General features: G+C 42.5%; 1 protein-coding gene across 1 annotated transcript in view; it reads right to left on the reverse strand.

The window, feature by feature from the left end:
• Window positions 1-284: 284 nt before the first annotated feature.
• The window catches only part of LOC308329970 (regulator of G-protein signaling 6-like), a 96,616-nt gene continuing 82,703 nt past the window's right edge, over window positions 285-14,197 (reverse strand). Inside the window, exons 9-17 of the mRNA XM_080784548.1 lie at window positions 11,039-11,120; window positions 9,077-9,151; window positions 8,351-8,452; window positions 7,233-7,405; window positions 4,573-4,698; window positions 3,608-3,794; window positions 1,790-1,879; window positions 1,173-1,235; window positions 285-417 (exon numbers count right to left, since the gene is read on the reverse strand). Coding sequence (XP_080640674.1) covers window positions 367-417; window positions 1,173-1,235; window positions 1,790-1,879; window positions 3,608-3,794; window positions 4,573-4,698; window positions 7,233-7,405; window positions 8,351-8,452; window positions 9,077-9,151; window positions 11,039-11,120 — 949 coding nt within the window. The 3' untranslated portion in view covers window positions 285-366. The remainder of the gene's footprint in view (window positions 418-1,172; window positions 1,236-1,789; window positions 1,880-3,607; window positions 3,795-4,572; window positions 4,699-7,232; window positions 7,406-8,350; window positions 8,453-9,076; window positions 9,152-11,038; window positions 11,121-14,197) is intronic.

The following is a 14,197-nucleotide window of genomic DNA, read 5'->3' on the forward strand; positions in this document are numbered from 1 at the left end:
GTATTGTAATTGTATAGCAGACGTTGACGTCCACACAGCCAGCTCTGACAGTGTGATGGAAACGGTTTCCGGGTATACGGTTTCCCAAATGTGATCGACTATGTTGGATCCGGGTTCCTGTGGTCCCTCCGGTTTTCTCCGGATCCCAACGATTAGCCACCAGTGCTGCCCTCCCAGTGTAGCAGCGGCGGTCCCCTCCTCGGCAGTGTCTGGGAGTAACCGGAGCAGCAGCAGCAGCAGCTCTACCCTGCAGCCAAGCTCAACCAACGCACCTCTAGCCCCAGCCTCTGTCTCCAGTTCCCTCGTCCCCTCGTAGCGGTCGCCCCTCCGCGGGGGTCCGGCTGTGCAGCTCCAGCCCAGGCTGTGTCAGGACGACTGCATCAGGCCTGTAAGACGCTTTCCCGTCAACGACTTGCCCTGGAAGACCAACCCAAGACGGGGAAAAACAACAACAACAACATCATCGTCACTGACCCGAGCTTTGGCCGAGAACAGCATGTAAAGTGTGAGGCAGTGGTGGAAAAAAGTACTCGCATGTTTTACTTAAGTAAAAGGATCAATACTGCAATGTAGAAGTACTCTGTTATGTTAAGTAAAAGTCCGGAATTCAAAATTTACTTGAGTAAAAGTACAAACGTATTGGTGTCAAAATGTACTTAATATATTTTGGAAATAGCCGATCTACAAGCTCGTAGATCGACTATTTGGCCGAAAAGTATATAGGGCTGAAGTGGTTAATGTATGAAATAATAATCCGAATCTACAAAGTAACTAGAAACTAAAGTTTAAGTACAATATTTGTCTCTGAGATGTAGTGGAGTAGAAGTTAAAGTACAGAAAATTGGAAATACTCCAATTTTCAGTACTTAAGCACAGTACTTAGGTAAATGTACTTTCCACCACTGGCGTGAGGCGAGTCAATGACACACAATCTCGACTGCATTGGTTCTTCACAAAAAAAAACAAAAAAACATTCAAATAACCGTTGCTTTACACATCTTAACACCAGCACAATATTAGAAATTATGGACTGGTGGTCACTAGAGTGGAATGTGGTCATGGTCAGTTCACACACTGCAGAAACAAAACAAAGCCACTGGTAGTGAGCCAGCCAGTGTGGTCTGTCTGTCTGTGTTGTGGTGGTTCAGCCCCAGAGCCTCTGGATGACTTACCACGCTGCGGGTGAACTTCTCCAGGGAGGTGCGGCGGCCCTGCTCAGTGTCGGATGGCTGCTGCTGATTGGGGGGGGAAGCAGGGTGAGGGTTTGGGTCAGGTCCAGGGTGTCCACGGAGGAGGGGGGTGGTGGTTTGGGGGGGGGGGGGGGGAGGTCAGTGGGAGTGGTGTGAAGCAATAAGGACCAGGGGGACAAAGTGGAGAGGAAATATATATATAGAGTGAGAGACCGGCGACAGGCCTGCAGCAGGGGCGGCAGAGTGCCTAAAGCAGGGATGTGGGAAGTGACACACTAACAATACACAGGTAGCTGTGATTGGGCTACAAGACACTCCATTACATAGAAACTACCAGCCGATAGATTCTATTGTTTGACGCAGATTGGAGAATGCAAGATTAGTCAAAGAAGAGCACTGACGACATAGACGTTTGCAGCGATGATGACATTTCTAACTCCCCACAGAACATGAATTGAATTAATATTTGTGCAGTGTGATTTCCGCAGGGAAATCGTTATAGAAGGATGAAGTAAGTCGTCACATGAGGTGAGGAGATGAAAGGAGAACGACGACAATGTGAGTGGTGGTGGACGGGGGCGGACGTGAGGGTCTCTTACCTTCTTCCTGGCCAACAGGAGGTCTTGGTACACGTTGGAGCGCAGGAAGCGTGCATAGCTGTCACTTTTCATTAGCTTGTAGATGTGCTCCTGAAACGGGAAGACAACTGGTGAGTGAGTGAGTGAGTGAGTGAGTGAGTGTGTGTGTGTGTGTGTGTGTGTGTGTGTGTGTGTGTGTGTGTGTGTGTGTGTGTGTGTGTGTGCGTGTGTGTGTGTGTGTGTGTGTGTGTGTGTGTGTGTGTGTGTGTGTGTGTGTGTGTGTGTGTGTGTGTGTGTGTGTGTGTGTGTGTGTGGTGCATGCATGCATGCATGTCAGCCTGGGGGTTACAAATGTAACAAGGGAGGAAAATAGAGAGAACATGAGAGAGAGAGACAGAAAGAGGTGGGAGGGATAGGTGGGTAGTAATGGAGAGAGAGAGAGTATATAGTGCGTAGCCAGACCACTATTCCACAATCTCCGAATGCTAGAGTCTGGAAGACCGGAACTACACCTCCACCAACAGAAGCTGGCAGTTCTGTTCACGAAAATATATTTTAAAATATCTTTATTTTTTAATTCCCATTTCTGCTAAGCTATACTGTGATGATTTCGATTCATATTAGGACAAAGTTGCGTGACTACGAAAGACGAAACGGAAGTGAGCAGTCTGGCCACTATGTATAATAGTGGTCAGTGGAGGGGTGGGGTGGGGTGGGCAGGGGGGGTATTGGAGTTAGACCAAACAAGAAAAGGAGGATTTCCCAGGAGAGAGGAGTAGAGTGAACGCTACAGCCGTCAGCTTTAATTCCTTGCCAGGGCACAACACCAACAACACTATGAGCTGCTTGCAAGGGTCTGTTCACGGACATTACCCGCCTCATTAGGCCCTGGCCAAAATAATGGGATAAAGCACATAAGAGGCAGAAGTCCTGCTAATACGAGCGAATGCATGCATGGCGTAGGCCGTAGGGAATTGACGTGCTGCCAGGAGCTGTGTGTGCACAAACCTTATCGGGTTCTATATATGTTCACAACAGGTCTGTGCATGGGTGGATATCCCTGCATGCAATACAATACATGCACGTCTATGTCAGTTACAAAGGTTCTCAAAGTGTGGTCCGGCCAGGGACCCCCAAGGGTCCTTGTGGGGGTTCCAGGAGTGCCCCAGTACAATGACTGATAACGTGGAGCTAAATTAATCATTTCTAACTCCAAGAGTGTATACCGGTACATGGAACCAAATACAGGTCCGTTTGGTTCCATTTCAACGCTCTCAGTTATGGGGGTCTACTCTGTGGCCTTAATAATGCATACCAAACTGGCGGTCCTTGAAATTAGTAACAGAAGTCCTTTTGTGCACCTACTGTACAGTAAGACAGTCAATGTAGAAGAAGACTAAAAAGAATCCTGCACTGTCTTCACTTTATAGCAGCTATTTAAAGCAGACAATACGTTTTGGTGTCATCCTGATCACCTTCATCAGGTCTGACCTTCACCACATGATGAAGTTGGTGCGAAGGAGAAACGTATTAACTGCATTAGTAGTTGCCGTATAAGTGAAGACAGTGTGCCTGATAATATTTTTGGTCCTTGAAATTAAAAGGTTTGAGAACCATTGGTCTATGTACTACACCAATAGTTCCTTCCTTCCTTCCATATATATTTTTAATCTTTTGAAATAATAATAAAAAACTAAAAAGGGACATTTACTTGCGGGGCCCACAAATGGGCCCCACGACCCACTGTTTGGGAAACACGGTGATACTACACGTTAGCGCAGCAGGCAAGACGTGGCTCTGGTTAAAGGCGACGTTGCTGACGAGCTATAGCTGTTCCACCTGAGCGTCCTCGAAGCTGTATCGGCCCGGGTCCTTGATGTTCTGGCTGGTGCGCTCGTAGCTGTGGGAGTCCAGGTTGATGGAGCTGGGCGCTCCCTCCGCCAGGAACTCCTGCCAGATCTCCTGGGCCCGGGAGGCCACCTCCTGGAGCGGCCGCCGCTTCAGCTCCTGCACCGCCAGCCAGAACCTGGTAGAACGGATGACACATCATGACACGCTTCAGTGGGATTATCATCTGTAATCCAGAGGTTCCCACACTGGGGTCCTTGAGGAGGTTCCATGGGGTCCCCAGCAACAGTAGTTAATATAGATAGAGTCACAATCACTTTATCCATTTATATGTTGACTATTCAAAAATAACAGATCTAAAAGCTCACAGCGTTTCATGATCTGCTATTTTTGGTATTTTGCTATTTATTTAGGAAAAAATTGCATAATTTTGCACAAATATGCTATTCTGGCGCTTCCTGGCACAAAATTGTTTTTAATATGTATCCCTGTCGTCAAATTATAGGCTTTTAACTAAGTTTGCCCATTTGATGGGACCCCTCTTCATTCACAAAATATTTTCAGATGGGGTCCTGTGGCCTAATACAGTATACATTTGGAGCTCCGCGGCCCGGACCGCTAGGTACCTGGGCTCCAATGCAGTGTGACAGCATGTTGCGGGTTTGAGTCCCGATCTCTTTGCTGCATGTCACTTACGGTCTCTCTCTACCCGTTTAGAAGAAGAGTACTGTACTGTATCAAAGGCAGAAAAAGCCAAAAAGATATCGTAAAAAACTATTGGGGGTCATTGCCATGAAAAGGTTTGAGAACCACCATTGTAATCAATAATCCTCCCATGAACTCGATAAAAAACCTAAAAATGTTGCGGGGTGGATTGTCTGTAGGGCTGCAATTGTCAAATTATCTTTTTAATTCATTAAATTAAACAGGTAGTTGAGTGTGAGGCTCAGACTCACTGCAGGTTCTCTGAGCTGAACTCCGACTCCAGGAATTTGAGGAACTGGTCTCGTCCTGCCGGGTCCTTCAGACATTCCTCCAAGGAGAAGCCCCACTTCTTCACTCGCTGCTGGCTGGGGTCACGGCTGCTAGGAGGAAACAGCGTGGATAGAATATAATATGAATACAATACAAGAATAGAATAGAATAGAATAGGAATTAAAATAATTCCAAAAAGGTAGCACATCCAATGCTCTGATGAAGGCTCATAGCCGAAACGCGTAAGCGTTCCTTTTTGGTGTGTGCCAATAAAGAAATGGAAATGTGAGTACTTTGTCTTCCATTTATTTTAAAAATGTGGATGTGCTACCTTTTTGGAATCATTTTCATTCCTACTTTTTGATGTATATGTATATGGATTTGGGTTTAGCACTTAGCACTTAGTTTAACCATTTCTGATGCGCAACCTCTTTTTCTCAAATAGAATAGAATAGTTCAGTGTAGTCAGGGGATATTAATACAATCTGGGAATACATTTCTTACCGATAATTTTCTTCACCAATGTGTTTGTAAGGGTGTCTACTAACATATCTCACATTGGTTTCTATTCAACCACCCTAGGGGAATTCTGACAGCTGCTGAAAGTTGGGGTACCATCAACATCAACTATATGGCAAAATGTTCTAAATTTCATTATACTTTAAGTAGCATGTGACGTGTCAAACAAGGTGGTTTTCATGATTCTGAACCCATTCCAAGCATTCATTTTGCACAAAAAACACTCCTTGGGCTAAGATTATTGAAAATTGGAAGTACGTACTTCAATAAAGTAATTATACCACAGTACTTGAATAGATGTACTTAGTTACATTCTACCAGTGGAGATGATGGAGGAGGAGGATGATGATGACGAGGACACATTGGGCATACACTCTGGGAGGAGGTGGTTTGTGGGAGAAAGATGGATGCCATGAGAATGTGATCAAACCATCTCGTTCCGCTGCCTCCACCAGGCAGACAGCGACTAAATCCAAACAAATCCTTTTACCCCAGAACCTAGAATGTAAATTTGACTGCATTGCACAGGCTGTGTATAACCCACGGAACCCACGGAAGTCAAAGCCAGGTTGACGGTTGCTTGAAGTTAAGCCAGATCCCGCCTTTTATTTTATTTTACATAAACAGAGGAAGGAGCCTTTTATTTTAATGAGACAGGTCATGATGCTCCTCATGTCCTCGTTTTGTTGTCTTGATGAAGAAGCAAAAACAAATTCTACCGTAAGCGACGGGGAGAGAGAGAGAGGTGGTGGTAGGGAGGAATGGAAGCGAGAGGGATAGCCTGTTTCACCCATCCAATAACAAGGCCAATGCTGCATGGGTACGGGTCACTTCCAGCTATTATACTGTACTGTGGATGCATTTTTTTTATTGCTGCCCTTTCATAATAATAACTTAAGTGTGTTTAACCCATTAAGAGCTGAGGCCATTTCTACAAATGCCTTCTAAATCAGTAGTTCTTTCAAGATTTAATAAAAAAAAGTGTTGAAAAATTTACAAACTTGCAACATGTCACTTCGGGTCATGTATTTTTGAATAGTGAAGGCGGCAAAAATAATCTGAAAATGACGCTTACCCGGTTTTATTGGGTAAATGTATATATTTCTAAGGTATTGATGATGACACATTTGCATCCTTCATTTTCTACAAATAACTTTAATATATAAACATGCAGTCCAAATTTGTTGACATTCGGATCGTTATTTATACACATTGTGTCTCTTTTATAAAAGCCTATAGATTTTTTTGGAGAGGATCCAACAAATAATTTTGTTGTAATATATTTTATGCAACTGTCCTTTTGACCAGAATGACAGTCACATACAGTACATTAAGCCAGTGGTTCTCAAAGTGGGGTGAGGCAAGTTCCAGGAGCCCCCCAGCTCAAATTAATTACGTAATACAGCATCAAAATCGGTCTAACCACTTTAACTTTGGCTAATTTTGAAATGTTGAATAATTTGGAATAATGCTGAACATACCACAGATCTCCTGTTATGGGGGTCCCTGGGACAACATCTGCTCAGATAGGGGATCGCTGCCAAATGCATCAGTTTGGGGGTCCTTGACATGAAAATGTTTGAGAACCACTGCATTAACCCATGAAAACCGGGAAAGCATCCGTGTCATCTGTCTTTCAAAAATAGCAGTTCACAGTGTAACGCTTCGTGCCTTGCTATGAGCTTGTAGAGCTGCTATTATTGAAAAATCGTGAAAATATTTTCAAAGCGAACAAAATATTTTGAGATGGGGTCCTGTTTCTGATTAGAAGACATTATCTTGTAGAATCGGCCACTGCAGGTTTTAATGGGTTTAACCCATTTTGGGCGGGGAACCGTTTTGGTGTTAGCATTATGTTATGCTTTAGCTATTGAAAACTAGCAGATCTACAAGCTCATAGCGCGCCACTCAACGAGCTTGTAGGTCTGCTATTTTTGAAAAATCGAAGAACGACTGACATAGAAACAGCTTTTTCAGAAAACTGTCAGGATGCAGAAGACATTTTTAGTATCTCAGATCAGAATGGGTTAAGAACCAGATGATGCCTCTTCACTTCAGCTGACCTTAGCACCGGTCATCAGCCCTCAGCAGACACTCAACCAACCCCCCCCCCCTCTCTCACCCAGCCTCCAGGTCCCAGAAGGAGGTGTCGTCGGTGAGCCAGGGGTTGGAGGGCTCCGTGGGCGCCACGAAGGGGTCGTACTCCATGAACTGCTCCGTGTAGCACATCAGACTGTCGGCCACCTTGGACACCTTCATGCAGTGTCTGTCCAGCTGGATGTTCAGGAAGGAGATCTGACGGAGAGAGAGTGAGACAGACAGACAGACAGACAGACAGAGAGAGGATGCATTTTTATCTTTTTCATAAATTAACGCCATACTTGATCTACACACAGCGTCACACAGAACCTTGTGGCGGCCTTATATACTGTACTGCATGTTTCAATCGTTTCAATTGAAGCAGGCCTCCAGCCCCCCCCCCCCCCCCCCCCGCCCAAAAAAAAGTAGTAGTAGTAGTAATATTGCATTGCATCACAGCCTTCCAATCAGCCTTGTCAATTATTCTGCCTCATCCTGTACGTCCACTTACCACTAGTTGGAAGCAGCTAATAATCATCATCAGTCATGTCACGTTGACCAGTGTTGTTTGTTTGTAATTGTTCCCACTTCCCAGTGTGTGCACTCACTGCACTAGCAGTGCTGAGAGTATAGCATATGCTGCCTTCCAGTTATACCTTACAGTAATTTCAAGACAAAGTCAAATTGTTTAATCAAGCTGCTTTTGTGTATTTTTCTACTTGGCTGTGCTGTATGCTGTTCATGCTTTCAAGTCCGATAATACACAATGACGCACCAATTTATTTTTTAATAATTATTCATTATTAAAATTATGACGTCATGAACGAAGCCTCCCAGAAGCAAGGCACAGAAGCAAAGTATACAACTTTGTTAGTTCTATTGATCCAAGTCGGAATACAATCGAACGTTTGATCATTAAAGCAAGCATGCTCTGAAGATGCATGGGGCCCACCAAGTCAAGTCACCCATGTGACCACTTTACACAGCAGCGGCTGCTAGCCACAAACAAACACTTTCCAGATTGTTAAGTGGGCCCCACTGATCCTAAAAAGGCTTGGGGAAGTGCCGCTGGGCTACTAATCTCTTGTTTATCAGTGAGCGTCCCAGGACGTTTCTAGAATGGATGACCGCTGTGTGCAGAAGCGTCAGTTTGTGTTCTACCTCCTTCTGAACGTCCTCTCTGGTGGCCTTCCGGGCTGGTTGGGAGGAGGGGATGTGAACCGGGCTTGGGCTCTGGCTGTCATCTGGCGTTCCGTACACCGACTGCAAAGGGGGACGGCGAAAGCGAGACACTCGACTTCAATGTTATCAGGCTCAGTTTGTTGTTATTTATAGTGCAACATCACCCCTAGTGTGCACTTCACAGCAAGTATACGACTAAAACACAGTAAAAACACAACAGCAAGGAAACGCAGTAAAATGTGCCAGAAGCACACATGGTCAAACAATTACCAAGCGTTGGTGCACAGCTACAAATCAGCGAAAACAGAAAAGAAAGAAGAATTACAACAGTGTTTAAAACCACAGGGCAAGACGAGGTGGACATAACGATGGGTTCAATGAAACTAGAGGGAACCAGTTGAACCAGATTCAACTTGATCTGAACTGTGTAACAGATTAAGACGTCCTCTACAAACGCCTTCTAAATCAGTAGTTCTCACACTTTCGAGATGTTTTGAAAATGTTCAAAATTATCAGATGTACAAGCTCGCATCGTGGTGCTGTGAGCTTGTATATCTGCTATTATTGAATAACCAACACATTTTTCTTCTTTAAAAAAAAAATGACATGGATGCTGTCCCGGGTGGAATGGCCCTTCTAAACTGATGTGAGCTTCCTTTGTAAAATAATCTATAATAAATAAGAAAATAATGACCAGATTATTACCTTTTTTACCCTGTGAGGATTCCTCTCTCTCCGGCACTTGCGTATGTCCATCTCCGTGGTATTGACACAGCCTGGCTGTGAGAGGGATTGCAAGTATCAATACCGCAATGTGAATGTGTTAATACGAAGTAAAAGTCCTGTACTTTCACATTAAATGTACTTGTATTCAACATTTGAGTAAAAGTACAAATATATTTAAAGTACCAAAGGTAAAAGTACTAATTGTGCAGAATGTCCCATTTCACACAAGTTCAAAATGTATTCAAAACAATGTTTTGAAAATAGGCGATCTACCTGTACATCTACAAGCTTGTAGATCAGCTATTTTCTAATATATAGGGCTGAAGTGGTTAATGTGTGTTTTGTAATAATCTAAATCTACAATCTAATTAAAGTTTTCATATAATTGCAGTGATGATTTAGGCTGTGTTATCTGCTGGTGTTGATCCACTGACAGTGAAAACTTAACAATGGTTTCAACACAGCCATCTTTTTAGAGTACATTGTGCTTCAGTATGTTGACAAGCTTCATGGAGATGCTAATTTTCTTTTCCAGCTCGATTTGGCACCTGCCCACAGAGTCAAAACTACTAGTAACTGGTGTACTGACTATGGTATTACTGTGCTTAACTGACCAGCCAACTGGCCTGACCTGAACGCCACAGAGAATCTAGGTTGTATTGTCAAGAGGAAGGTGTGAGACATAAGACTGAACAATACAAATTCATTTACGGCTGTTATCAAAGAAAACCTGGGCAACTCAACAGTGCCACAGGCTGATCACCTCCATGCCACGCCCCATTGATGAAATGATTTGTATTAACTGCATACATTTAATACTTTTCAGATTGTCGACATGTCTCGTTTAAAAAAAAACATTTTTTTAGTGGTCTCGTAAAATATCCTAATTTATTGAGATAGGATTTTTTGATTTTCATGAGCTGTACGCCATAATCAAGACAAAAAAAAGGTCTTAAATACTTCACTTTATGCACAATTAATTGAGAATACCGTATATGAAAGTTTCACTTTTTGAATTATATTACGGAACAAAATATTCTAATGAATTGAGATGGACCTGTATACACCTCTGCCACCGTTCCAAACAGCAGCCACAGTCACAATAATTCCACAGTCAGCCGCAAAGAAGGCTACATGCCTGCTACGCAAGCTGACTGGCACCAAGTCTGATTATGCAACTGTACTGTCACCCTAATAGGCCTCTCTGCTGAAACATCCAGAGCTTTTTGCATGCTTTTAGTTACACCCTACCAAATTATTTCTCTTCTATTTGTGCTTTACCTCTCTAATTTCATTCTCTGCCTCTCTGTTGTTTCTGTATGATTATCTCTCTCTCTCTCCCTCTCTCTCTCCTTTTAAACCAAGGTTTTTAGTTCTACGAAAATTAACAGTTTAACTAAACCTAAACCAGTAAGACGCCTAAGTAAAGGGCGAGAAGCGACCTTTGGCTGCAGACTTCATGGTCTGTGGGGATTTTGAGTGACTGACTGACAGGAAATTTACTGTACGATTTCATAGTAAATGCGACCTGTGTTCGCAACAAAAACTACAATAAAACAAAAAAACTATAACCAACTGAAACTGTATTGTGTGTTTAAATTTGAAATTATAGACAAAATGCCTTTAGTTTTCGTTTTGTGGGTGGTTAGTGTTTCATCTGTAACTGAATATATTTTTAAATGCTATCTTTTGTTACGTTTTTATTACAAAATACTATAAATAACTAAAACTAGCACAAAAACGATTAAAAACTAGCTAAAACTATTAGCATTCTCAAAAATAATGAATAATAAATACTAGCAAATCCACTCTAAAAACGAATTAAAGATAATTGATAATTGAATTAGAACAAATATTGAAAACAAACATAAAACTTATAATGAAAAATCCACTCCAATCCAAATAGTTTTAATAAAAACTGTCTTATTAAAACCAGCTCACCACAGGTCGGTGCACATCCCAGAATGCTCTCTCCTGGCTGTCCAAGATCTTCCTCTCTGCCTTATCTTTCTTTCGGTCGATCCTGTGGAGAGATGACAGGTCAAGTCACAATTCTGAAACGGCACGCACGTAATTCTACGCAAGTAAGTCTGTAACTCTAATTCTCAGAGTCACAGACCTGCACAGGGTCATTTGGAACACTGGTGTAGCAGAGTGTTTCCAGTGAGTATGCACAATATCAGCACCCTGACTCTGTTTGACCAGAATGGAACAGAGCCTTCATTAGTATCATCTGTAACACAGTAGGGAAGTTCTTTCCAAAATGGCGTGTATGCATATAGCCTGAACCCACGTGCACACACACACACACACACACACACACACACACACACACACACACACACACACACCAATGACACAGACCAGAGAGCAAACATATCAAGAAGGATGGGGGGTCCGTAACCTGTCTCCTTTTGCTTCGCCAAAGCAACGCCTGTCATCTCTGTCACTAGTGGAGTCCTTACATAACTGACATTTAGCATTGGGCGCTTGCTTGCTTGACCCAGTTCAACTGTCATGATGCAGCAGAACTCAATGCTCTCCCTCCACTTATGCACAGTGAGCTGTGGACGCAGGGCAGGACAGGCATTTATTTGAGCATGAGGGACGGACAGTCCCGGTTTTGCCCTGAGTGTCCCCGTTTCAAGCTGGGTGTCCGACAGTGGTGGAAAAAGTACAATTTTTTTTTTGTATCAATCAAAGTATCAATACTGCAATGCAGAAATACTCTGTTACAACTTCAAGTAATATTTTTGGTATCCAAATGTACTTAAAAGTAGAAAGTGTGCAGATTGTCCCAATTCACAAGTTTTCAAATGTATAAAATTATTTTGAAAATAGCAGATCTACAAGCTCACAATGTGTCACATTACATGACGCATTGAGTGCTGCTTTGAGTGCTTTACTGTAACATAGATGATTATCATGTTCTGTTCTGTTGAAAGTTTCAGTCACTAGATCTGCTATGTGGTAAAATAATTGTCCCCAATCAGGACAAAAACATATGGTGGAAAATAGCAGATCTACAAGCTGTATCGGATTTAAGTGATTATGAGTCCCGTAAATATGTTCACCCTATAATGAAGTGAATATTCATAAACGTATTTGGCTGAAAAGTAATTCACAAACCCGGTTGAAACTCAAATGTAATGTAACCAGTGCCTTTTGGGTTGCTGCATCAAACCAGTGTCACACAGCCTACCCTACACCTTTACCCAAAACACACAGGTGACATTCTTGCCTGATGCATTTAATATTTTGTATTTTTTTGCTGTGCAGAGTTTTGGTCTGGTTGTTTTAAAAAATAAATAAATGTGCTCAACAAATAAAAACAACATGACTTGAGCTGTGCTCACACATGCTCACCACCAGGTGGAGACAATGAAATGCAGTTGGACGAGGAGACGCTTGCACGCCTCTACATCAATGAATATCTGCTTTATTTGACTGCAGTCAAGGCAGGGTTCTGAAGGAATGCATTACTGTATACAGCAAAGCTCAAAAGACACGAATTTAAAAAGACTTGACACATAAAAAAAAAAAAAAAACATTCTGTCTCCCTTATGAATTTGACATTTCATTTCATGCATATCAATGAAGGCTAGTATAAATGTATGTATGCATGAATGTGTGCACTGGGCAAAATGAATATCAATTATACATAATGCACAAGACTAATTTGAGTGTGAGTCTCATTTCAATCTCTTGCTCCCTCAACCAGCAGTTACCTGGGGCAGTAAGAGACAGACATCATCAGCATGTTAAGATGCTACTCCAGTTCAGTGGAGCCATTTGTAATTCTGGGCCTAATGAGAAAATAGGGCACTAGAAATCCCCAACTACTAGAATCTTTAACTCATAACCAGTGGTGGAAAAACACAAAACAAATGTTTTACTTAAGTACTTTACAAGTAAAAGTCCGGTAATCAAAATGTACTTGCGTAAAAGTACAAAAGTAATGGTGAAATATACTTAAAGTACAATAAGTAAAAGATCTCATTATGCAGAATGTCCCATTTCAGAAGGTATATTGTATGTATAAAATGTATTAGAATCTTTTGAAATAAGCGTGCAATTCCCGTCAGTGTATTACTCAAAATCCCCATATATGGTGCCTAGGTCTCGTGACATCACTATGACATCTGATGTCATAGTAAATGCGATCTGCTGTCGCAATTAAGCCCATATATGGAGATCCCCGATGTCATCAATATTGGCCAGCAACTCCACATCTGACCTGTGACTGTGTTGTGTATATGACATGAAGCCATCACTCACTGAAACGGTGTTGTATATGACATGAAGTCATCACTCACTGAAACGGTGTTGTATATGACATGAAGCCACCACTCACTGAAACGGTGTTGTATATGACATGAAGCCATCACTCACTGAAACAGTGTTGTATACGACATGAAGCCATCACTCACTGAAACGGTGTTGTATACGACATGAAGCCATCACTCACTGAAACGGTGTTGTATATGACATGAAGTCATCACTCTCTGAAACGGTGTTGTATACGACATGAAGCCATCACTCACTGAAACGGTGTTGTATACGACATGAAGCCACCACTCACTGAAACGGTGTTGTATATGACATGAAGCAATCACTCTCTGAAACGGTGTTGTATATGACATGAAGCCATCACTCACTGAAACGGTGTTGTATACGACATGAAGCCACCACTCACTGAAACGGTGTTGTATATGACATGAAGCAATCACTCTCTGAAACGGTGTTGTATATGACATGAAGTCATCACTCACTGAAACAGTGTTGTATACGACATGAAGCCATCGCTCACTGAAACGGTGTTGTATACGACATGAAGCCATCACTCACTGAAACGGTGTTGTATACGACATGAAGCCATCACTCACTGAAACGGTGTTGTATACGACATGAAGCCATCGCTCACTGAAACGGTGTTGTATACGACATGAAGCCATCACTCACTGAAACGGTGTTGTATACGACATGAAGCCATCACTCACTGAAACGGTGTTGTATACGACATGAAGCCATCACTCACTGAAACGGTGTTGTATACGACATGAAGCCATCACTCACTGAAACGGTGTTGTATACGACATG

This window comes from Protomyctophum bolini, assembly GCF_963924005.1.
Source record: "Protomyctophum bolini genome assembly, chromosome: 15".
NCBI classification, from domain to species: domain Eukaryota; kingdom Metazoa; phylum Chordata; class Actinopteri; order Myctophiformes; family Myctophidae; genus Protomyctophum; species Protomyctophum bolini.